At 43.2% G+C, this 27074-nt stretch overlaps 1 protein-coding gene across 8 annotated transcripts in view; it reads right to left on the reverse strand.

Moving 5' to 3' along the window:
* The window catches only part of LOC148020340 (uncharacterized), a 224711-nt gene that overhangs the window by 171011 nt on the left and 26626 nt on the right, over positions 1 to 27074 (reverse strand). For 6 of the 8 annotated variants that reach the window (XM_087700642.1, XM_087700646.1, XM_087700648.1 and 3 more), the window contains one exon: positions 9795 to 9883. The exons of the other annotated variants lie outside the window; for them this stretch is intronic. In XM_087700642.1, coding sequence (XP_087556768.1) covers positions 9795 to 9883 — 89 coding nt within the window. The remainder of the gene's footprint in view (positions 1 to 9794; positions 9884 to 27074) is intronic. 8 annotated transcript variants of the gene reach the window in all.

The following is a 27074-nucleotide window of genomic DNA, read 5'->3' on the forward strand; positions in this document are numbered from 1 at the left end:
GTAGGGCGAGGTAAAAAAATTTGCCCTGACAGGATCGGACTGGCGCCGGGATGTCGGTACGGGACACGCGTATGTGACTGGGGCGTATGGAGACGTGTAAAATCGAAAACGGGCGCGTTCACGCGCAGGACGAGTCGCTCGAAACACGTATAAATAAGGAAAAATTAATATCTCATAATCCGGGCATCGAAACGAAATGTCGTAAAAACAAAAATTGTGCAAGACGGCAGGGGGAAGACAAAGAAAACGTGCAACGGGGGTTCCGAGGGGGGTAAAGAGCGTTCACATGCAAAAAACGCAAAAAACGGGTGCAAAAACGCAAACGAAAATTAATATCGGAAGATCCGTGCATCGGAACGAAGTGCGGAAAAAAAAATGTACAGAAGCACGTGTCCGACAATCCTATCACGTCAAGACATGGTTCCGACTGAGATAAGGCGCGTTCACATGGGAAAAACCCAAAAAACAGACCCGAAAATGGAATCGAAAAATAACATTGGACGAGCCGCTTGCCGGAATGACATGTAGTAAAAAGGAAAAATGTCCACAGGAAGGGGTGGCACAGGGTTGTCATGTTAAAACGCAGTTCTGGCAGAAGTAGGAGGGGTTCACATACAAAAAAAAAAACAAAGACACCCGAAAACACATTTAAAAATTAATAATTAATAATCCACAAGTCAAAAGAGAATGGAGGAAAAAGAAAAAGATGGGGAAAGTCGCGGTGGACACGGCTGTCGAATCAAATTGAAATTCCGATGTAAATAGGGCAGGTTCGCATGGAAAAATGTCAAAAAGACGCACGAAAAAGTCTCGAGAAACCGCAAAAATTAATATTGGACAAACTGTGCATCAAAATGACACGGAGGAAAAAGGAAAAATGTCAAGGGAAAAGTGATTGACAGGGCTATGACGTCAGATCACGGTTCCGAAACAAGCAACGCCCGTTCACATGGAAAACCGGCTAATGTGCGGAAAATGCTTCCAAAATTAATAACTCGAGAACCGTGCACCACAACAGGGGTGGGTAAAAAGGAAAATTGAACAGTTCGAAGGGACGAACAGGTTTGTAAAGTCAGATTGGAAGTCCGCTGAACGTAGAGTGCATTCACATAGAAACACAGCAAAATAAGAAAAAAAGAGAAATGGAGGAGGAACAGCCCCAAGGGAGGGGTGACAAGAGACGGGTGGGTGGGGAAGGGAGCCCAAGAGTGTAACAGAAAGCCATGGCATACATGCATGATCAAAGTGAGACATATGCAAGACAGTATGCAATGTAGACGCGCAAGGACGCGTCCCCACACTTAAAACCTTAACGGATAGGGTTGACCGAGCAACAGGGACCTGGGACCACTCAACAAACCAACCCCTAACGTCCCCACACTTAAAACATGAACATCACTGACAACAAAACGTATAGGATTAGAAAACTTTGCCCATGTTGTCGAGAATCAAGTTTGACTGTCGATGGCACGTCCACTGTCATTGTCAGCGGCAGGAGGTACCAAGCATCTTCACAGCACACGTCCTTCGTGGCAGGGACCACGCGGTAGCACCCAGGGAGGTAGCTGATTGAAGGAATCGCAGAAAATTCGTCAATGATGAGGAATGTTACACTCAACGCACAATCACTCATATGGAATGAAAGAGCAGTCACTCGCCCCATGACTAATATCACTTGAGGAAAGCAAGATGAAAACCCATGTCTCACATCCCGGTTTAGGAAGCGACAAAGGAATGGTGCAGAGGGAGTATGCCAGGGTACACAGTTGATTGTGCATCAGTGCGTCCAACCCGTCTGGCATAGGTGCAAAGAGAAAGGCAAGGGAGCCTTACAGTGCAGTGTACAGAACAGGGTGACGTGTCTTGTGATGACTGTAGAGACCCATCCCATGGGTGCATAAGGAAACGAGAACGTACCTGACTCCAAGTGTCATAACGTCCCTCAAATCTCGCCTCTCAATAAGTGATTGAGGAAACACCAGTCACACTCAGCCCCCCCTCTGTCTCACGCTCTGTTGATAGATACAGGAGGGCAACCATGTCCTGAAACCCATTGATGTAATCCTCACGGTCACTTGTGTACAGGTTGTATGCCTTGTGCGCATTTGATGGTGCAACTGTGCATCCCGCCCTGTGCTGGCATACGGTGCAAGAAGGAAGCCCAGGGAGCCTTATAGTGCAGTGCACAAGAACAAATCGTGCTTTGTGCATTGAGAGGCCCATCCCATGCGTGCAACACTCCATTCGCACATCGTACCTCTCTGTTGAATGTAAAGGGCAGGGACTGGTCACTCATTCCACTCTCTGTCTCACATATCTTATTTGGGCTCTATATAGATCAGGTCTCGCATTACATTGATAGAGGAGGGTTTGGAGCCAATTTAGCTGGAGTGCTAGTTTTAATATTGCTTTCAGCAGATGATATTATATTTATATCTGACTCACTGTAGAGACTACAAAGATTTAGATGCACTATCAATCGTTTGCAAAGATAGAGACGTTAAGGTGAACCGTGAGAAAACTAAAGCTACGATATTCAACACCTCAATCATTTGGTAATAAGATCTGAGCATCAATTTACTTTCAATGGAGAGCCAATGGAGTCTATTAGACAATATGTATACTTGGGAGTTACTTTCAAAGGGCCACAATTTTCTTGGAGAGACATCAAAGGCTCGACTAGCACAAGTATATGCAGTATTGGGTATATGGGAAACGTAGTGTACACACATATAGTTCCATAAACCATCCACCAAATTGTGACTCTTTGATACATTGTTTACACCCACACTCCTCCATGGGGCAGCCCTTTGGGGCACAAGCATCTATTACATGAGAAGACAACCACTAACAGACCATGTTGGACCACAAAGGGATTTTTATCATGGATGGGATCATATGGAGCAACCAATGGTCATGATGATATCATGTATAATGTTGGAAATGTAGGAAGAGAGAGGGTGTGTGAGCACAAGGCAATGAGCAAGAGTGGGCAACACTTGCAGCAGGTGCTAGAATGATAGAATGAAAGTACAATAGGTCTTAAGTAAGTTAGACCTATCCCTAGGTCAACTAGAGTTAATCTAACTCTAGAACTAACTCTAAAAGTGGTGACACAACTTATTAATGTAGTTGTATTCACACTACAAACCAATTAACTAAAACATTAGGCACTACCATAGAATTGACAAATTCTAATACCCCCCTACAGTGCCAATGTGGTAGAAGTACAAGAAGTTCAATAACCAAAGGGTAGTAAGTTCAAGGACTTTCAAAAAGCCATGTCTGCAACATTCTCCTATATAGGGACATATATCAAACTGGCCTCTCTTGCATAGCCTTTCTCTCTAACATGATGGTAATGTATCTCAATGTGTTTTGTGCAAGCATGAAACACAAGATTCCGTGTCACTTCAATAGCATTGTGACTATCAAAAAGAATGGGCATGGAACCCTCCAAAGAAATCTGTAGATCAGCCAACAATCTACATAGCCATACACATTTCACTATTGTGGTGAAGGCTGCCCTGTATTCAACCTCACAAGACCAGGTAGCCACTGTAGATTGTTTCTTAATTGGCCATGAGATGCATAAACGGCCCAAAAAGAAAGAGTGTCCACTAGTAGACTACCTGGTGTCTACATCACTAGCCCAATCTGAATCACTATAAGCCTATAAGTGCAAGCCTCCCCTCCCCCCCAGGAAATAATAAAGCATGTGATTGAGTATCTTGCAAATATCTAAAGATCCGCAAAACAACTTGCCAATGTATAGTCCATGGGTTGTGCATATATCTACTCACCAAAGATATTGCATACTAAATGTCAAGACGTGTATTGCAAAGGTAAATAAGGCAGCCAACGGATTGACTGTAATTTGCAACATCATGCTGTTGAGTGTTGAAATGACCTATTTTTTGGCTGATTTTTGTTGTTTTTGAGGGCTGAATGGTTGATTTTATGAGATGATTGATTGGTTTGGAAGTGGTTTGACAGTGTTTTGGATAGGTTGGAACGGTTTTATTAAGCTCATGATGTTTATTAGTAGAGATGAGAAGTTCTGTTGATGTTTTGATATGTTCTGTTTGGTCCTAATAGCTTCTATTTTGTTCTGTTTTCTCTCTGTATGGAAGGATGGAGTATTGATTGATAGGGTTTGAGATTGTTTGCAAGCTTATTGAGTGATTTTTGATGGTTTGGAATGGTTTTGGTATGAGTTATGTGGTTCTGATGCTTTCTGTTAACCTTCTGTAACTCTCTGTTGAGCTTCTATGAGCCTCAGTAGACCTTCTGTATGCCTCTGTATGTTTTCTGTTGGATGAGAGTGTAGCTTGGGAAAGTTTTCTAGCCTTGGAAAGAGGTGAATACAAGTGCAAAAGAGCTAAAAGAAGTCAAAGAAGTAGCTGCTGAAGACTCAAGTAAAGACTGGAGTGAAGTGATAGTGGTGAGCTATGAAGAGACATTGTAGTGGCTCTGGTGCCTCTTCATATCAGACATACCTCTTGGGAGGTGCATCCACGACCTAAGAAGGATTATTGAGGGTTATCATGAGAGTATTGTAGTGAGGATATGATGTACTATTGATGGAGAGAGAGAGAGAGAGTCAGAGATAGTCAATTCTATCAAAACAGTATACTGTATATGAGAGATTGAGAGAGAGAACTATGAAGATATTGAATACGAATGCTATGTGATTGATTTCCACTCAAAGATGGTGTATTCCTTTGTGTTCTTTGTTCTATTGATGGATTTTGTGAAGATGTTGGAGAATGTGGTTGATTCTATCAAATCCGTGGGAGAAATCTACTATGATGGTGCATGAAGAATTGCTGTAATCTTTGTTTTGATTATCAAAAGAATGAAATAAAATCTTGTTGATGTTACAAGATAGATTTTCTTGCAAGAGAATTCCATTTTCCTTGGTGTTCCTCTTGGGGCTCCACATGCATCTCCTCACCATCATGCATAGACAGCTTTAAGCCTAGTTCCATAGGAGTGCACATAGGTTTGCAATCTTGCATATTAAACCTATGCAACAACTTATCCACATACTGTGACTGTGACATGATGATACCATGCTAATGTTGGGTAAACTAAATCCCCAAGTAATAGGGTAGACAACCCATATCCAACACAGAAAATGCATTTCAGCATATTTCCCTCTATAGGTCCAGTGATCAACATGTCATCTACATAAACAATGACAATCAGCAAGTTCCCCCCTTCATTCTTAATGTATTATAGAGTAGGAGTAGTCTGACTATTTTTATAAACAATGATAATTAGCAAATTTCCCCCTTCATTCTTAATGTATAGAGTAGGAGACTAGGAGTAATCTATTTTTAAACCCTTTGCTAGCCAAATAAGCATCAATTTTAGAGTACCATGCATGAGGAGCTTGTTTAAGACCATAAAAAGCTTTATGCAACTTGCATACCATGTGCTCGTTCCCTTTAATCTCAAACCCTCGAGGTTGAGACACATATACATCCTCATGCAAATCCCCATTCAAGAATGTTGTTCTAATATCCAACTGATGTACTTTCCAACCATAATGTGCACCCATTGCAATCACACATCTCACCGTACTCATAAAATTTTCTGCGCAAACTAACTGTAGCAGCAATGAAATGTTGTTGTACCACTAATTTTCTACCTTGGGATGTATGCAAAGGAAAAGCCCCAAATTTATTCCTGAAATTTCAAAGACATTGAAGAAATTTTCACCTTATAATCCGAATTTCTGGAGAAATGTCACCTCAGGACATACCATCAATAACCAACAGCTGAAATCTTCCCGTAATGAGTGTCGAAGCCAAAATTTTGAAAAGCCCCAAATTTCTCACACCAATGTCAAAGAAATTATGCAATCTTAGCAATTTTGGTGAAAATTCATGCATGGGAACTTGAATTAGGCAAAAGCCCCAACTTTCCTTGAAGAAATTTTGAGAAATTTAGAAATTGGGAAAGTCGGCTAAAAATCCCCATTTTTCCTAGCACAAAGTTTGAGAAATTGAAAATTTCTTCGAAATGGTATAAGACAAGCAAGGCCGAAGAGAAATTGCAGAAATTTTCAAAAACTCCCAAATTTGGAAAATTACGGTTTTGCATTTGATCTCAAATCTACGCACGGACAAGGCTGAGAAAATGGCAAGCAAGGGTAAGAAAATGGTGGGCAAGGCTAAGAATATTACAAACAAGGCTAAGAGAGGCTACCGTGTGCAAAGTTGCATGCAAGACTGCGTACGGGACCACGTACAAGCTAAAAACAGCAACAGCACCTCTCCAAAACAGCAATTTCTCTTACTCGAGCTGAATATTGGCTAGAGGACCTTGGTGGAGCACCACCAGCTGACTATGGCTGTTCGGAATCCGCACGTAGAAGCTACTGTGATATCAAATGTTGGAAATGGAGGGAGAGAGTGTGTGTGTGTGTGTGAGCGCAAGACAATAAGCAAGAGTGGGCAGCAATTCCACATTCAAAAGATGCAAGTGCCAGAATGATAGAATGAAAGTACAATAGGTCTTAAGTAAGTTAGACCTATCCCTAACTCAATTAGAGTTAATTTAACTCAAAAACTAACTCTAAAATTGGTGGCACAACTTATTAATGTAGTTGCATTCACATTACAAACCAACTAACTAAAACATTGGGCACTACCCATGGAATTGGCAAATTTTAATGTACAATACAAGCAAAGAGCTCAACCCCATATGAGATCATCAAAGCAGAGATGGGGGCAACACCTATGGTGATTGAGGCCCTACTCCAAGTAGTGACTAGCTGTGTTTTCTTCTCCAATTGACTGCCCAACAGTCGCCTTGATAGCAGCTATCATCTCAGAGAGATTTCAGCATATCCTTCATCTCTGACATCTCTTGAGGATTGCATTTCGCTCCTACATCTCGCTATCCTTTCCCTCACCATTCAGCATTATCTTCGATATCCTATTGCAAAAGGATTGCATTTTGATCCCTTCACTGTGCAAATTCCCTATAGGTGCTGCTGCCTAATTGAAATAGGACAGTGCAATTATCTTTAGAGCTTCGACTTCGCTATATCAACTTGATTCACTTAGCATGATTCAATGATTCATCATTCATCTTCTTCTTCTCTGTCTTCTGAGTTTCTCTTTTCTCTTAGTTTTTGCCGTACACACCGTGTGTTTCTCCCCTCAAACACTACTATCTCTTTGGTTTGCTTTTACAACAATCATTATTTTGACGTGGTATCAAAATCAGAGGTAGTCATAGAGCCAAGAAGATCCTCTGCTTTGGAGAAGACAAAGACATGTTGTGGGAGCAGCAACATCTTCTGATTACCCCATTTCCATTGCATCATTGGGAGTTATCCTTATCTTCTTCTTCCACCCATCCTCCCTTTTACAGGTTAATACTCTATTACTATGGCTTGCCCTAAGGTACAATCCATTGGGTGCTCCTATTGCAGCAAGAACGGTCATACCATTGAAGATTGTCAACTTCAACATTTGCTCCCTACACCATCGGAGCACACACGTCTACCACTAAGCACTCTTTGTGCCACATCTCCCTTCTAGGCCAAAGAGATCATTTTGCAGGGCTATCAAAGTATTATGCTCCAGGAAATAAGATGAATCCAATGCGCACTAAGTCCTTACAAGAAAAAGGAGGATTATCAGGTACCACAACCTCTTGGAGACCACCGCAATGCACTACAGAGGTTTCCCCCACCTATTTTCACGTCCAATGGCTTCCACAGCACAGCTTGCAGTTTTGCAATCCGCTCCACCAAGAAATGAAATGAAATGAAATGATATATTAACGTCTACAAAAGGCCAAAATGACCTATGAGACCATGAGTTACAATCATGTGTATGATGGTACAACTGTCTGGGCAAAATATGTATGTAGCACAAATCAAAATAAGAGAGTGATTCTTGGATACCACCTTCTCATCAATCCGCTCCTTTGACAAACAGAGGCTGTTAGACTCCTTCCTCTTCTTCAACTCCACAGTCTACTCCACTGAGCAATAGTGACTATTGTCTACCCCTAGCTCCTTAGGAGCTATCTATTTCCTCACCCATTTCCTCATCTATTTACTCATCCTCTTTTTACTATTGACAACCAAGATCTACAAGTTCTTTCTAGTTCAAGGCTTGGGATGTTTCACCCATGGCTTGGCGGCTAGACATGCATATACCTTCTAGCATGGAGTACCGGAGCTTATGGTTATCTTCAGAGCTTCAATTTTGTTATATCAGCTTGATTCACTCAGCATGATTTAGTGATTCGTCATCCATCTTCTTCTTCTTTTGTGTTTTCTGAGTTTCTCTTTTCTCTCTGTGTTTGTCGTACATACTCTGTGTTTCTCCCTGCAAACCCTACTATCTCTCTAGTTTTCTTTCACAACAGTCATGTTTTGACACCCACTCTATACCCCCCCCTACCCTTGCTATCCACCTTACCCTTAGACACCTCATAGTTCTTCATCCTCATCAACCAAACATGCTTTTACTGGGAAGACTCATTTTAACCTATCTTACTATACCACTTGGTTAAATCTAATGAGACATGTTCTTGACTCTCAAAACTTGTGGAAGCTTGTTTAGGGGGTTGGAACCCCACCCAGACCCACGTCTTGTTCCACTAAATGTTGCTTGCTCATGGAAAACTAGAAATATCACCACTAGAGTTGAGTTGATGCAAGGTCTTCTCCCTAAATTTCACTCATAGCTACAGCATTTTGACCTGGCATCAGAGTGGTGGAAACACTTGACTGAGCACTATGCAGCATGAGATAGGACCCACCATATAAACCTCGACCATGAGCTTCAAAACTTTAGAATCACTAACAAGGATGACCTTAAGGTTAAGCTAACTAAGTATTGGCATCTTCTCGCTGAATTTTCAAAACTACAAGGACTCCTAAGTCCCCTAATGACCACGTTACCTTGTCCCAAGCAAGCTGCCTAGAAAATACATCCATTTTGAGCAACAAGTGATTTCACATCCCACTGTCCTACATTCTATGAATTTAAGTATCAACTACTGTGTTATGCTTGGTTATTTGACCAATTTCACTGTGCTTCCTCTGTAGAGGAGACTCGTGTTGTTTCTTCTCAAAAGGTTTGAATAGCGAGGACAAGGCAAGGAAACTCAAAGTTAAAACCAAAAACGAAACCAAACTCAAAATCAAAACCAAGATAGTGAGACATAGGAAAACTCCCAGGCATCCTTAAAGCCCGAGTGGCAAAATATACAAAGAAAAATAAGTATTACCAACACTGTCAAAAGGCTGGTCATTTTGATGAGGAGTGTCGATCAAAGACAAAAGGCATGCACCCAACCAAAAAAAAAAAGACTCAAACCCCCACCCCTCAATCGGGTAACTCCTAGCATGGAAGACAAGGTGCAACAAAAATCAGGGTTAGTCTGAAGCCAAATCCACACTGCCACCGGTCAGCCACCATCACAACTAGTATCGTTCTTAACTCCAAAGGGCATGTCTAGCAGGTCTGCTACACAAGGCCCACCTCGCTCCCTAGAGACATTAGAGGTTGAGAGCTTAGTCCATAGTTGTGAGTTACCTCTTGACAAGGCATAAAGAAATAATGATACACAATGTTACAAGCAAGCCCTAGTAGGAAGGGATTTGCATTGTCCTACTACTCAGATATAAAGAAAAATACACACACTTGGAGTTGCAAAAGGACAAAACTCTCTTTCTCAATTTCAAGTTTTCCCCCCCTCAAAGTTATATACTTACGTACAGAAGACTAAGAAAATCAAGACAACTAAAGGAGACAAACCTGTTGATATTATTAGTACTTGCACTACATAAGTGACTTTCTAACTCTTTATCAACCTTTGGTTTTTGACACGCATTGTCAATATTTTCCTGCAAAATATAAAATATGACTTTTCAGAGTATAGTTATAAGAATATGTTCAAATGATTTCAAAGCCCCATAAGCATAGTGAAAACAAAAACTAAAGGTAGAGGTTTTCTACCATGCACTATAGTTGGCACTAGCAACTACAATGATGACCTACTGCAAAAATCCCACTTAAACCAAATATGCTTTGAAACAAGGCTTTCCTTTGTTAGTCAAAAAATGTGACTACACTCTTCTAGAAATGTTGTTTATAAGAAAATAAGTACTATAACTAGGTTTGCAAGATGGTAATTGTACTTCTAGCAATATGTATGCAGCTCTTAAGTGCAACATGAACTATTGATACCAAGGTTGCTTGAATGGAATTAGGGTTCCATGACTGTAATTCACTTTTGAGCATCCTTTCAATTTTCAAGTCTACCAAACGGATATTGTAACAAAAGAAGAAAGCTACTAAGCCCTGTAGTTGTCCTACTTTGTACCAACCCTTTAATATAAAGACAGGAATGCCAAGGAGCTCTTTTAATTGTAGTTCTCTTTATTGTCATTGAAAACCTTGAAGAAGCTCAAAGTTTCCTTTTCACGAAGTCTAAGGTTGATATAGCTAGTGCCTTTTCTTGTTAGTTTGTTGAACAACCATAGTAGTCCACTCTTCCTTCTTGTGCTTCCACTATCACTCAAGACTATCTTCCACCCACATGTATAGTTTGTTGCAAGTGGGTTCCTCAAGGCAATATGTTGGCTCTACAATCAGCCCAAACGCTTCTAAATAACTTAACATTGCCTCAAGGAGGGCCATGAGACAACTGAATGGTGGATTTGGACAATTGGAATGGACTCCAGAAATGCTACTGTAAAGAGGACTAGAAGGGAAAAGTCTAGAGAAAAGAGGAGAGAGGAAGCTAGGGAGAGACACATGAGGAGAAGTTTCAAGAGTAGAGAGAAGAAAAGTCTCAAGGAACAAAGGAACCGAGAGTGTTGTAGAGACAAAGGAGTTTAGAGAGGAGAGAAGAGAATGTTGCAGAGACAAAGAAACCGAGAGATGAAAGTTTGGAGAAAAGAGGAAAGAGGGGGCAACAAAGACAAATAAGACTAGAGAGAAGATCCTGAGTCATGAAGTCTAGAGAAAAAATGAGAGAGATGGTGTAGAGATAGAGAAGTATCAAGAGTAGTCTAGAGGAAAATGCAGAGAGAATGTGTTGCGAAGACATAGATGTCTAGAGAAAAGCACGAGAAGTCTAGAGACAGAGAAGTCTAGAGAAGAAAAGTCTAGAAAAAGACAAATCAAGAGATGAGAAGTCTCGAGACAAAGACGATTGGAGGAAGAGGCAAGGAGTCTACAAATAGAGAAGTCTAAAGAAGAGGAAAAGAGATGTAAAGAAATACTCGAACACAAAATATAAACACAAATGTTTGACAAAGCACAAAGTGATAATAATAGAACTTAGATGTGACGAGGAACTCAAAGACAACGAAGATGGAAGAAGAATAAAGAATGAATAATACAATGCTCAATGCAGTAAACACACTGTGCACTGAATACAAAGCCTCGAACTCCCAGGTCTCTCAAGGACCGGGATAGAGAGATGAGTTGGAAGATGTGTCATACTCTGAATAGATCCCTAAACACAACAAAGAACCTCCAAGCAGACCAATTGCTAAAATCGCAAAAGACAGCTATGCAGGCTGCATTGTCCCAAAAATGCAGGGCTGAATACATCAATGACTGATCTAGCAGTGAAAATGGCAGCAAACTAGTGATGATCAGCTCCCAAAGTGTCTATGCAAGCAAGGCGGCAGCTGCAGGCTGAAAACATAGCAGTCTAGGAGTTGGCAACAGCTATCTAATGATGTGGCAGCTGTTGGCAACAGCTGGCAGTAGTAAACCGTAGGGTGAGGGATGGCTGGAAACTGGCGCCTGGCTGATGGACAGCAGCAAAAACTAAGGTATCTACCTAGAAGGGGTGTAGATAACAATAGATCGGGTGTAATCAATCTGCAAGATAGGGTTAGGCTGAGTGGAAGGGCAGCCTCCTATCTATAGATGTGGATCCTCCCAAATTAGGGTTTGGCTTTACAAAACATAGACACGCTCTAGGAAAGTTTGGTAATAATATTTTTAGGGCTATTTTAAAGAGCTGACCGAAAGGTTTAAGTTCATATTGCATTTTACAGCTCAACAACCCCTTTATTGCATCTTTTAGCTCAACAACCCGTCTCTAATCGAAAATTGGAATCCAAGAGGGACTACAATGCATACCTCAACCCATAATATCTTGAGGCATCCCACCCCAAAGTAGCCAGTGCATCAAACAAAGGGTGCACGTTGGTTGCCCAATGTCCTGCCAAGACTACACAAGCAATGGTAATCTTCACTCCAAAGACCCAAGGGTCACCCCATAGAGGCAAGGCATCAAATAAAGGGTGCTCATAGGCTGCCCAATGGCCTCCTAGGACCTACAAAGGTGATGAAGCCACTTTGAACTTTTTCTTTCTTTTTTTAATGTTTTGTTTTTATTTGGGTTTTCCTTTCAAGTATCTATGCCCATAGGGAAAAATAAGGAATGGTCAAATCCAACACCATAAAACAAAAAGTTACCCCAACCACCCATGGGTGTTAGTGATGAAGAAAACATAGAGGATATATGCAGGATTATGAAATAGAGGTCTTATCAAAGATGGCCATTGGAGCTTCCATGGATCCAAGTCAACCACTCTCTAATGAATGAAAAAGGGATAAATATGCACAAATGCATGTTTATAAGAACAAAATACCAATGCATGGGAAAATGGAAGGCATAATGTGAAATGCCATGCTCAAGCAAAATTCTATGCAACAGTGCCATTTGTACATATGTTACCAAAGCAATGGTGACCAAAATCATGTGAGCATCAAGACAAGAAATGCCCCCTCTCACCACTAGATGATGGAAGGGAAAGCTATGGGGACCCCCTCTCCCCATTACGCCCAAGTAGAAGGGAAGGGAGCACCCTGCCAATCCTTGGAAGCAAATACTAAAGGATTGGTCTAGCTTGGTTAATCTATCTACAAAATCATTTGATAATGAAACAAACTCTAGGCGGATGGTGCTCAGCTCAACTTGCTCTTTGGTAAAATGGAAGTACACACCAACATGCTTCATCTTCGGTATCATGGGGTTACTAGATAGGACTATGGCACTCTAGTTGTCACAAAGAATCACCATCAGTATATCACATAGAAAATGAAGCTCTACTAGTAAGCTCTTCAAGTAGACGGCCTTTGTGATGTCATCTTAAAGAGCGCTCTACTTAGTTTGGCAATGGAGGAAACCATTGTCTCCTATTTACAACTGGACCATACAATAGGAGCCATACCCAAGGAGAAGATGTAGCCATCGTGTGAATGTTGGATATCAGGATCTCTTGCCCAATAAGAATCAGTGTACCCCTACAATCAAATCTTTATCATAATGCAAGCCATAACAATAAGTACACTTAACATATCGCAAAACAAGCAAACAAGCAGTTCAATGAGACATTTTTGATACATTGAAATACTAGGCAATGAAACTAAGGATGCAAGGTTTAGCCTAGTATGAATGAACCAAAGAAGTTTATTTATCACAACCAATAGGTGTACTCATCGAAGGATTGGCCATGAGGATCCTTATTAAGATTCACACTAGAATCAAGAGGAGTGGCTATGGGCCATATCTAATCAGTGCAATATTGATACACTAACTGAAGGACATAATTTTGTTGAGATACAAAGATCTCATCCCCATGTCTAACTAGCTCCATACGCAATAAATAGGATAGTTAACCAAGATTAATCATCTCAAATGTAGAAAAGAGCATGGCCTTTATATCTACAATGGTTGCAAAATTTAAGCCCATGATCAACAAATCCCCTCGAAAATGGTTTTGATATATAGGTTCGGATCATAAAGGATAGAATGGAATTGATGAGTTGAGAGAACCTCATCCATCCAATGAAACCAAAAACATGGTGCTTGCTTAAGCCCATAAAGAGCTTTACACAAGTGAAAGACCTTGTCTTTATGGTCTAAAAGAGGAAACCCATAAGGCTACCCCACATAGACTTCCTCCTTCAAATAGCCATTTAGAAAGGCACTTTTGACATCCATTTGATAAATCGGCCAGCCGTGATAAGTGACCTATGCAACCAACGAAATGATATCAACCACACAGTTAGTCCAAAGGTCTCGTTATAGTCAATTCCTTGCTTCTATCGAAACCCTTGTATCACAAGGTGAGACCTATACTTATCCAAGCTTCCATCAACTTTCATTTTAGTTCTAAAATCCACTTACTCCCAATGACCTTCTTGTGGCCTGAACAATCCACCAAAGTCTAGGTTCTATTCCGATTGACACTCTTTTTCCATGGTCTCTAGCAATTGGGGATACTATAGAGCCTCCTGTCAATTGTTCAACTAAAAATGCAGTATATAATTTGACATAAAGTTAGCTGCAAATGAAGTAGTCTAGAAGATCTTATAGGTCCCTCTAGATGGAAGGATCCTCGAATCCCACATGGTTTGCTAGTACCAACCAGATAACATGCCCCTAGGAGGGAGCCTAGGAGCTAAAGGCTCTACAAGTGGGTTAGGAGTGGGTAACAAACCAAGCTCAAATGGCACTATCTTAGGTAATGTAGGCAGAGAAATAGACTCGGAAGCCGATGCACAGGGCTGCACGATATCCCCCTCACCAAAGACAACATTTCTTCATGTAATGACTCAGTTTGTTTTGGGATCAAACAACTGGTATGTTTTAGCATCTACAAGAGTAGCCCACAAAAATCAAGAGCTCTACTCACAGTACAGGCTTTCCTATCTCATCAACAAGAGTATGCATTTACACAAACTCCCAAAGACTCTAAGATAGGAGATGGCAGGCCAAGAGCCAAAGAATACCTCAAAGGGGATCTTTTGAGAAACCACAGTAATTAGGCATCGGTTGAGGATCTACACTGAAGTGTTAACAAACTCAATCCGTAAGCACTCAAGGAGCTCTAAGCATGCCATGTTCATCACAATCTGGTCCCTACACTCTACAACTCCATTTTATGACGAGGATTTGGTAGAGGTGAGCTGGCACTAAATGTCATGCTCATATAAAAACTCAAAAAAGTTATAGGAAACAAATTACCACCACTATCACTCCTCATTATTCCTATACGGACACCTATATGGTTTTCCCAAGTAGAAAAATATGCAAAGATGACAAATTTATGCTTTAACAGATAGACCCACATATATCTCGAGAAGTCATGCACAATAAGAAAGAAGTACATCATGTCATTAATGGTGGTGATGGATACTAGCTTATAAAGATCAGTGTGAATCAACTAAAAGGCTCCTCAGCTCGATGAGTGGACTACTAAGGAAATGGAGCTTGTTGTTGTTCCCCTAGCTAACAAGCTTTATAGATGTCCTTGGACAATTTCGAGTGTGGAAGGCCCTCAACAATCTGAGGGCATGATAACTCATAAAGAGAGTCATACCAAGGTATTTAGATGCTCATCATTCGTAGGTTCCCTAGTAGTGGCTAGGGCATGAAGCCAGTGGAACTCAGAGCCCTTAGATGTCTGCTAGGAGAGAAAGCATATCATCATATAGAAGCCACTAGGTTGTACCTCACCACAAGCAATCACTAAACTAGGCATGGCATCAAGGGGCTTGACTGTGGTCGTTGTAAAGAAAAGAGATCACCCCAATCAGCAATGCTAATGGACAGACAAAAGATTCACTCCAAGCTAGACGACATAGTAAACATCGTCCAACAAATCATAGCTTGTGTCAGTATCAAACTTGATTGCAACCAAGACCCCAGATCTTGATTAAGGAGTTATTCCCACATCGAACATTCCCAGCTACAGGGGCTCAAGAGATGAAGATGTCACTGAGTGGATTCATGTGATGAAAGCCACACTGTCCCAAAAATGCAGGGCCGAATATGTTGATGACTGATCTGCAAGTGAAAACGGCAGTGAACTAGTGACAATCAACACCTTGAGTGCTTGTGCAGGCTGAAAACGCAGCAGTCTAGGAAGTGGGCAACAATTGCTTGATGATGTGGCAACTGTCTGGTGATGGCTGGCAGCAAAACACAGCAGTCTGGTGAAATGGAAATAGTTGCTTGCAATATGTGGAACACCTCCTTCAATTTCTTGGCATAAGCTCGAGTATTCTTATGAGGCTCTTAACATGTTACATTCAAAACAAAGACAATATTGACCACCTCTCTTGAAGGCAAACTCTCTTTGAAAGGCCGCATAAAATAAATCTATCGTACTTACAGTTTCGGCTTCCAAAGCCATGATACCACACCATAGCTCTTCCTTTGAAAGTCATTTTAAAGAACATCATATAGTGTCCTTCGACATTTAAGCACTAGCTTTTGGAACTCCCAAATACAGGCTGATGGAGGGCTGGAAATCGGTGCATGCCTGATGGACAGCAACATGAACTGAGGTATCCCCCTGGAAGGGATCTAGACAATAGTAGACAGGGCACCAGATATCTACAAGATGGGTTAGGCTAAGTGAAAAGGCAGCCTCCTACTTATACATGTGGATCCTCCCAAATTAGGGTTTGGCTCATGGGATACAAACACTCTCAAGGAAAGTTGGTAATTTTAATGGAAGTTTGGTAACATGTTTTGGGACTGTTTTAAAGAGCTATTTGAATGTTTCAGTTTACAATGCATTTTTTAGGTCAGCAAGAGAGTCTCAAGAGAAGAGGAGAGAGAAGGCTGGAGTGAAGTGGTGAGATGGGAGTGGAGTGGAGTGTGGGGTGGCATAGTCCATGAAGATACAAAGTGGAGTGGACTAGAGTGTAGAGAAGGAGAAGTACACAGAATACACTAGAGTACACACAAAATTGCACACTTTTATTAGCTCAATGATTGATGTTACAATGGCCGCTCCCCTCTTTTTATAGATGGAGGAGGCCAAAAGATCCATATTGTAATATCTGGAGATGCCCTGGGTAGGGGGAGAAGTTACTCTCAAGACATGCAACCCAAAAATATCTAGAACGGGAACCCACAAAACAGGTCCACGTCAACTCTGCCTTAGAGTGCCCCAAACTACCCCAATCCACAACCAAAAGTCTCAAGACAAAAAAGCTCTCCATGAAAGTCCAAGAAGTCTCCAAACAAAAATTCTCTAGAAAAAATCCTAAGTCACTCAAATGACAATAGTGAAAAGTAGATTGCCTTGTACAAGATAAAATAACAAAAGGTTGTTTCTATTCTATAAAAAATCATGTGCATTGTTCCCATGCAGTATACAAGTCGCTCACCGCTAGACAACTCACAATCCTAAGTAAGCATCACCAAATTTGTTCTTCACACCCAAAAAGAAACCTTGAGCTTGCTGGAATAGACAAAGAGGATCTCGTGACGGATAAGTGTCTACTAAAGCTCAATCAATCTCAAGCCGATGTTTGTTGATGATAGGGGGCATAGTTGGGAGATGATGTTATGGTAGACAAAGAGGATCTCGTGACGGATAAGTGTAGCTCAGAGCTGAGTAGTGGTAGATGGAGAGGAGCGCAATTACGAAAGGGATAGGGTAGCTCAAAGTTATCGAAGTGGTGGATGGGGAGGATTCAAATGACGGAGAGGTAGATGAAGACGAACTAGATGACAGCGAGACTGGGCAATAAAGGAGAGAAGACCGTGTGATGGGTAGGAGACGTGGAAAATGTGACAGGAAGGTTGGGTTGGAGAGGTGGTGTGACTAGCCCAAGGACACCACTAGTAGCACTAGGGGGGGGGGGGGAAGGTGTGTTGAGCTAAAGAGCTAAAATATGCATTACTTGTTGATTAGCCTCTTAAACCACCCCAAAATACACTAAAAATGCTCTTTTAGAGTAGAACCCTAAAACGGGTAGCGGTTTGAAAGAGTTCAGTGGAAACCCTAAAACCAAGAGTGGTTCGAGAGAGTTTAGTGGAGACCCTAATTTTTGGGGCCCTTCCACATCTATAAATAGACACGCTGCCCCCATTCAGCCATTATCCTTGTTTTGCAGGTTACACCAGCCCACACACCCTCTGCTGCTGTTGGCGCCCAGTTTCCAGCCTGCAGCCCGCCTCCATTTGCTGTCCAGTCATCATCGACTGCAGCCACATCATCTTCAGCCTGTCCATTGCTGTAGGCGACAGCTCTCAACTGCTGGCGACTGCTCCAAACTGTCCCAAACTGCTGTTCAACCTGTTGTCCATCATCTCCAGGGTCAGCCAGCTTGCGTTTTCAGCATTGCAGGCCCTGACACTCTCAGACACTGTTTCAGCCTGCTGTTTACAGCAGACTGTGCACAGTTTCCAGCTCCCGATCGGTGGTACACTGCTGCATTTACCAATTTCCAGCCTCCAGACTGCTGCGTTTTGGTGACCAGCCTGCTGCCATTCACTATTCAGCACTCCTACACTCCGATTGGTGGTCACAAACTTGGGATCTCTCTTCGGTGGATGTCACACTCCGACATTGCTCTGCCCTTGAGCACACTGTACACTCTTACATTCATTTACAACATTCATTCACTTCAAAGTTGTGTTCTCTCTCTCCCTTCTTCTGTTTGTGTTTGACTTTTTGTGTTTGAGTTTTGAGTTTTGTGTTTAGGGTTTGAGTTTTGCCCTATGTGTCTGTGTCTGTGTCTTTGCGTTTCTGTCGTGGTCATACACTTTGTGTGTCCTCAGTGCAAACCCTAGCACTCTTCTTAACATGGTATCAGAGCCGGTGCTCTTATAAAGAGTATCCTGCAGATATTGTTGAGAGCTAGTCTTTGTGCAAGGCACACAATACGACTCGTAACCGAATCACAATGTCCCAGACACCTTCTCCAGTTCCTATGATATCTTATCAAGCTTCTCCATCATTGGAGGCCCTGAGACAGCATTATGGACTCGGTAAGGAGGACAACACTCCAACTTCACCAGATTTCACTAACATGACAGAGGACTTTGAGGAGTACTATCGCAACAAGTGCGGTGATGTTTACATCTCTCCTACGAGTTTTGCTATCACATTCGAACCGGTTGGTGAGGTTGACCACCTCTCCGATCATGGAGGACATACGGCATTCGAAACGTCTGGTGATCCATCTTCATCATCTCCGACAAGTCCAATGTCAGGTTTGTACAATTCTTGTGTGTTGCATGAATCAAAATCCTCGCCTATTTCTTCTTTTGAGGTACAGGATCCGAATGGCTTTGCGTATGTGAACTTCAATAGAGGGGGCTCACAAAGTAGACAAAATTCAGGTACATCTACAGCTTCTGTTTCATTTGAGCATATTACACATACTTCTCACTTCCCTCCCATCCCACCCTCTTCTATATCACACCTTGATCATCTCTCATCATCTTTCCAAAATCTTAGATTATACTCCACATCTGCATCACACACCCTAGGGGTTGGATCTACCATCTCCGCTCCTAGCACATTTTCCTTCTCCACCCCATTCTCTACCTCTTTGTACCATGGTACTTCGTTAGGGGGAATGCCACCCTTTAACACAGTGCCTCTCACATCCTCAGCTTATGGTGCGTCTTCACACTCTCCTTGGGTTACACCTACGCAGGGATTCCCATCTTCTGCTCACCGTGTTCCCGTCCCACCTCCTTGGGTAACATACCCATGCCTAGTCAATCCATCCCTACCTATGGATCCACCTTGCACACTACACGCATGCCTGGTGGGCACTCTAGGGCCCATTCCCAAGTATACTCCACTCCCCCATCCTACCCACACTACACTTTTTCACACTATCCATCTCTGAGCACTATCACTCCTATTGCAACGGCCAAGAATGGCTTCACGGATCAAACACGTTTTAACGGGTTAAATTTCACCACTTGGTCTAATTTCATGCAACGAGTGCTTGAGTTTCAGGGTCTTTGGAACCTCGTCATTGATCTAGAGCCTATGCCGGACCCTCGACTAGCTCACCCTGATTACATCCATCAATGGAGAGCCCGCAATGCCACAGCCAATGTTGAGCTGATGTAGGGGTTGCTTTTTGAGTTTTACTATCAATTGCAGCACTTCCCGCTCGCGTCAGAGCATTGGAGTCACCTTCTCGACCGCTATGCGGCTCGCGATCGTACTCGGTGCATCAATCTCGACTTTGAGATTCAAGAGTTCTCTATTAAGGAAGGGGATGATCTGAAAGTCAAGCTGGCTGAATATAGGCGGTTACTTGCCGAGTTCGCCACTACTGGCTCTCCAAAGTCAGATGACGATTAGGTTACATTCTTCTTGAATAAGTTGCCCGACAAGTACTTCAATTTCATTCAACACATCATCTCCCAACCTAGATTACCAACCTTCTACGAGTTTGAGTGCCAATTCTTGCGTTACGCGAGGCTATATGATCAAGTCCACAAAAAATCCTCATCACAGCCTTATTTAGAGCAGAGGGGGTTAGTTGCCTCTTCTTCGGGAGGGACAACCACTAGTGGCAAGAACTCGCTAGATGCGAAGGCAAGCCAATCAAAGGGTGACTCCTCTTCCTCAGATGGCACTAAAGAATCTAGACCTATCTGGCAGCAACTCCCTAAGAAAAACCGGTTTTGCACACATTGCCAGAGAGCAGGCCATGTGGACGAGGAGGTCGCTCCAAGGCCGAAGGTCTTCCACCTAAAAGGCCTCCGCAGACTGCTGCGACTGCACAGTCCAGTGGGGCTACGCCTTCCGCTCCTACTTCATCTACTCCTTCAGCACCCGCCGTTGCTGCTGGACATGTGGCCCGAGTACAGCCTCAATAGCCCATCTCTTTCACTACCCCTGAGGGACTGGCTGATTGGTCTGCAGGTTCCGATCCTGTTGCACTTCATGCATCTATCTCACCTTCCACCCCACCTCATCAGGCGTTCCCTTGGCAGCGCCCTACTACTGGACGTACGCGATGGGGCCATCTTCTTAGACTAGCATGTCTCTAGGTCCTTTCGGATACCCTAGGTCAGTCTAACATTCATTTTTCGCACTCTTAGAGTCGGGCCCATAGGATTCATTATCCTAAGTTTTTCCATTTTTTTGTCTTCCGCTGCATTTACTCACACATACACATTCATTGTATTTCTTTTGAGTTAGATTTTCTTTCTGTTATGTTTTGCTTTGGAGCATCTCACCACTAATCTCTATGTTTGCAGATTCTCATCTCTTTTGCAGGGTTTCGTCTTTCAGTGTAGGGCTAACTTACAGATTGCTTTGGTCCTACCTGGGCTGGAGACGTGGGGATGCGCACCGTTCCTTTCATGGTTTCATCATCCTAGAAGTGCTTGCTCTTCTTCCAGCATGGCGGTTTTCCCTCCTAAGGCAGATCGTGTAGTATCTCTCTCGATGCTATCATGGCGGTGACTTCTACCTTCCTCTTCTAGCGGGGTGCTTCTGTTAGCAGAGTATTTGTCAGCTCATGTGTGAGTCTGAGCTTGATCTGGGCTGGGCATTTTTATTAGGTACTTTAGGTATTTTTTTGGTGTGGCATTTTATGCCAATGGAGCATTTTTATGCACCAGTCGGCCAGCATTAATGCTGTCCGACCAGCATTATTGCTCCCCACTTTTTCAGCCTATCTATACTCAGTGCTCCTCCTCAGTCATTATCATCATCTTCACTATCTACAGACTCTGTGGAGAAAGAGGAGCCAGTGCCAGTGCCAGTGCCCACGCAGCCAGTGACTCACTGTTGTATGCGACTGTCTCGTGTTCAGATATATGGATTCCATTTCCCGTGCATACATCTAAGTTCTCATCTGTATCGTGTTCTTTCTTTTCTCTTTTTGTCTTGTGTTTCAGCAGTTTATTTCAGCACATGTTTATACTTCCACCGTTGCTCCACTTCTGACATGGTATCAGTTTTCAGGATGTGTGTTTCTGCTGTGTTTTATTGCTGATTTCAGGACTGTTTTGTACCCCTGCTGATCAGACGACTGCTGTCGCAGCCAGGCGACCTGTTTTGGGGCTGTTTTCAGCCTGCGTTTTTTTGCAGTTTTGCCATCGTCTGCTGCCTACACACCCTCTACTGCCTGCTTTTTTCATCTGCAGCTGCTGGCAACAGTTTTCTACCTGTTTTTCTCCAGTTTACAGCCTGCGTTTTGCTGATTCAGCATCTCTCATGGCTGGGTGACTGTTAATTCAGGCCGTTTTTGCTATTTTTGGCAGTTTTTGACTGATTTTTTGACTTTCTGCAGCAGATTTTGTCTTCTATTGATCAGATTTTGGGTTCTATTGCATGTGAACTCTCATTTTATGCAGTCTGTGCTTGTGTTTTGGCTGTGTTTCCTCTCTACATTCCAGCTCTTCTCTACTTCTCTTCTTATCCTCTCCATATGGCTCCTCCGTGCACTTCCACTGATGATAAGTTACATGGACCTGATTATCTCACATGGAGTGCTGTCATGAAAGCTTGGTTGCGGGCGCAGACATCATCGACTCCTGTCAGTTTTACACATATGACCTCGATGCTTCTTGAGCATGAGACATCCTTGAGATTACAAGGACGGCTTCCGGTACATTATGGAGGTGAGGCTTATGTAGCTTCAGAGAGGAGTAACGGAAAGAAGAAGTCGAAGGCCCAGTGTTACCACTGTGGCAAGAAGGGACATTTGTGGAAGGACTGCAAGACATTAGCGGCTTCCAGGAAGAAGGAGTAGAAGACGAAGCGGGTTGTTGACTCTACCAATGAGTCCTCTCCTTCATCACACTTCGACTCAGGTCCTCCGACCAAGGAGAAGTCCAAGGCGCAGAAGGGATCCTCCTCTTCGGATCGCGGGAAGGGCTTGGTGGCCCCTTCCTCCGCTGCTTTCTAGTGGTGGTGATGAGGTCATCCCTCACGACTCTCTTGTGCCAGAGAGGGAGTGTGAGCGGGTGTTCAGATGGGGCGGCCGCGCCTCATCTATACTTTTATACAGGTGCACAGGTTCCAGAGAGGGACGTCCCTGACACATCGACTTCAGTTTGGCGGAATCAAATCCTGGAGCTGGGATTGACATCCAGGTTCATGCTGAGCTGATTATCTGACAGAGAGCGAGAGGCTTTCGTCTGGAGCTTATATGAGGGGACACTTTGGCGGTCTGGCCAAAGGCGAGGAATCCATGGTCACATATGTTCAACGGCATTTTTGACAGGATGGCCTTGTATGCTACTGCGAGACATTGGTGATGGACACAGAGACATGCTATGATCTTCTCTATTTTCAGGTGTTTGGTACGATCGACATCGACATCAGGTTTTCTCTGAGGCACCTTGGTGGTAGCTTGATCACCCACGGCTTGGGTATCCATGGTTCTACTTGGTGGTTCTATGTTGTATAGTTTCTGATCCCTTTTCATTGTAAGAGGGTGTTAGCAGAGTATTTGTCAGCTCATGTGTGAGTCTGAGCTTGATCTGGGCTGGGCATTTTTATTAGGTATTTTAGGTATTTTTCTGGTGTGGCATTTTATGCCAATGGAGCATTTTTATGCACCAGTCGGCCAGCATTAATGCTGTCCGACCAGCATTATTGCTCCCCACTTTTTCAGCCTATTTATACTCAGTGCTCCTCCTCAATCATTATCATCATCTTCACCATCTGCAGACTCTGTGGAGAGAGAGGAGCCAGTGCCAGTGCCAGTGCCCACGCAGCCAGTGACTCACTGTTGTATGCGACTGTCTCGTGTTCAGATATATGGATTCCATTTCCCGTGCATACATCTGAGTTCTCATCTGTATCGTGTTCTTTCTTTTCTCTTTTTGTCTTGTGTTTCAGCAGTTTATTTCAGCACATGTTTATGCTTCCACCGCTGCTCCACTTCTGACAGCTTCATCCACTTCCTCTTCTTTCATTCCTTATGGTTCTCGGCACTATACGAAGACCGACGTCAGGCTCCTCTTCCTTCTTCGGCATCTACATCCAGGTTGAGAGGGGGTTCCTACTCTTCTTGGTATTCTACAAGCTTCAGCACTTTGTCTTCGACATCGGCTTCTTCCCCCTCTTGTACCTTACCCTTTGCATTGCATGATTTCATCATCTTTGTATTAGGGCGCTTGGGCAAGTGAACAATTTTCCCAAGAGGGACACTGTCCAAGTGGTACCTGCTGCATGAGCATTCTTCAGCATGTAGCATACTTTGCATCTCATTGTGCAAAGCACCACTTGAGCGGATCCTAAGCTGTTTCCATCGACGGCTGTTGTTACCACACCACCATCCTTCTTCATCACATGGATACCTCATCACCTATTTTTCCTCGTCATCGACACCCTAAGTGGCTGGGTTAGCTTGTACTGTTTTGGAATGTGTTGGATGTACCCTCCCTACTCCCGTCTTCTGGGTCACTTTTACTCAATCGACCGCATCCCATCAAATTTACTTCACTTATTCAAAAAAAAAAAAACATTCCATGTAGTTCCATCCGCCTTTGTAGGGCTTGGTAGGCCATTGGGCAGCCGATGTTCACCCTTTGTCCGATGCCCTGTCCTCTCTGGGGTGACTACTTGGATTCCCTTGGTACGATAACAATGGCCTCTGTAGTCTTGGTAGGCCACTGGGCAATCGACGTACACCCTTTGTCCGACGCCTTGGCTACTTTGGGGTGGGACGCCTTGGGGTACATAAACATCACAATGGCTAGCCTAACCTTTCAGCTCAGTTTTGGGCCTGAGAGGGGAGTTGAGCTAGAATATGCATTACTTGCTAATTAGCCTCTTAAATAGCCCCAAAACACACTAAAAATGCTCTTTTAGAGTAAAACCCTAAAACGGGGAGTGGTTCGAGAGAGTTCAATGGAAACCCTAAAACAGGGAGCGGTTCGAGAGAGTTTTAGTGAAAACCCTAATATTTGGGCCCCTTCCACATCTATAAATAGACACGCTGCCCCCATTCAGCCATTATCCTTGTTTTGTAGGTTACACCAGCCACACACCCTCTACTGCTGTTGGCGCCCAGTTTCCAACCTGCAGCCCGCCTCCATCTGATGTCCAGCCATCATCGACTGCAGCCACATCATCTTCAGCCTGTCCATTGCTGTAGGCGACAGCTCTCAACTCCTGGCGACTACTCCAAACTATCCCAGATTGTTGTTCAGCCTGCTGTCCATCATCTCCAGGGTCAGCCAACCTGCGTTTTCAGCATTGCACGCCCTGACACTCTCAGACACTGTTTCAGCTTGCTGTTTACAGCAGACTATGCACAATTTCCAACCCCCAATCAGTGGTACACTACTGCATTTACCAATTTCCAGCCTCCAGACTGTTGCATTTTGGTGACCAGCCTGCTGCCATTCACTATTCAGCACTCCTACACTCCGATTGGTGGTCACAAACTTGGGATCCGTCTTCGGTGGACGTCACACTCCAACATTACTCTGCCCTTGAGCACACTATACACTCTTACATTCATTTACAGCATTCATTCACTTCAGAGTTGTGTTCTCTCTCTCTCTTCTTCTGTTTGTGTTTGAGTTTTGAGTTTTGCGTTTAGGGTTTGAGTTTTGCCCTCTGTGTCTGTGTCTTTGTGTTTCTGTCATGATCGTACACTCTGTGTGTCCTCAGTGCAAACCCTGGCAGTCTTCTTAACGGGGGGGGGGGGGGGGGATATGGATGATATTTGCTAGCTTGCACAAATAGGCAAGGTCAGGGTAGACCTATGACAGGTAGAATGTTTACAAAGGGTGGCCAAGAACAGGGAGGACCTCTGCAAAGGGCAAACAAGGTCCGATAGAGGTAGGCAAGGAGGGCTAGGCAAGGCACACTGTGGGTAGTAGGGCAAGGGTGGGGAGAAGAGCAAGCCAAAAGGTAGACTGAGGGTAGAGACCATGGGCGGGGTGGGGCAAGGGTGGGGCAGGTAGGTTGTGGGATGGGATCTGGCTAGGGCGAGAGTAGAGATGGGGCAAGTCACAGTGGGTCAAGGTGGTTTTTTTGTTTATTTGCTTTTCTTTCTTTCTTTCGTTAATTTTTTCTATTTTTCTTTCATCTATCTTTTTTTTTCATTTTTCTCCTTTTTTCTTTTTTCTCCTTTTTTCTTTTTTCTCTTTTCTCTCTCTTTGTTTTCTGTTTCTCTGTCTGCTTTATCTTCATTGTTTTGTGGAGTGCGAGAAAAAAAGAACGAAATATATATTAACATCTTCTAAGACCAAATTGGCCTATGAGACAAAACCATACACAACATTGATGATCACTAGACGTCAATGATTAGTGATATATTGTGAAAAGAAGCTAAGGTGACATACAAGACAAAATAATGCCCATGTAGGGATACAATAGGAGGATAAAGCAGTACGTGTCTAGTTGTGTGGCTAAATATGAATATGATACGCAGATATCTAGTTTCACCTAGTCAAGGTCTGTGTGGGTAGAATATGTCATACGTCCTTGATGAAATAGTACAAGGGTAGTATAAAGGAAACAATCCTCAACTCTCTTAGGTATTGTTGAGCTAAGACTGCATTACATGCTGATTAGCCACATTAAACAGCCCCAAAACAAGCTTAATTAATGAAATTATCAAAACTTTCATTAATAGAAACACGTTCCTAAAGAGTTTCTATGTCCCATAAGCCAAACCCTAATTTGGGAGGACCTAGCCATCTATAAGTAGACAAGCTGCCCAACACTCAGCCTTAATCTCGTTTTTGCAGCTTGCAGGTGCCTTCTCTCTGCTGTCCACACCCTGTTTGCAAAGGATATCTCAGTTCGAACTGCTGCCCATTGTCACCTATCATCAGGCACATGTTGTCTAGCCTTTTTGCTGCTGTTCAGAACTGTTTCCAGCCTTCCAGCTTGCTGTCGAACCAGTCAATTACAGACTGCACCTTCTCTAACTGCCACCTACTACCACATGGCCTGATTTCCTGCGTTTACTGCATTGTACAACCAACCTGATCTACATTTTACTGTTCCTGAGGCTCCCTAACCTGCCACATCTGCATTTGCTGTTTCTGGAGCCACTTGATCTGCCACATCATCATTTGTGCTGCAATTACCAAATTTGCTCCATCACTAGGCTGCCACATCATCAGTGTTTGCTGCATTTGCTGTCCATCTGCTCTAATTGCTGATCTGTCATTGATTCGGCCATCACAAAGCTACATTTTCTGCCAATCATATTCAAAGGCTCCCTACTACGTTTTGGGATCTGTCAGGGTACGACACTGCCACTCATACTCTCTGCCCCAATCTTCAAGACACAGGACTTCGGGGGTCA

This window comes from Lygodium microphyllum, chromosome 19 (genome assembly GCF_053477565.2).
Source record: "Lygodium microphyllum isolate KBCC chromosome 19, Lygodium_microphyllum_v1.1.10, whole genome shotgun sequence".
NCBI lineage: Eukaryota > Viridiplantae > Streptophyta > Polypodiopsida > Schizaeales > Lygodiaceae > Lygodium > Lygodium microphyllum.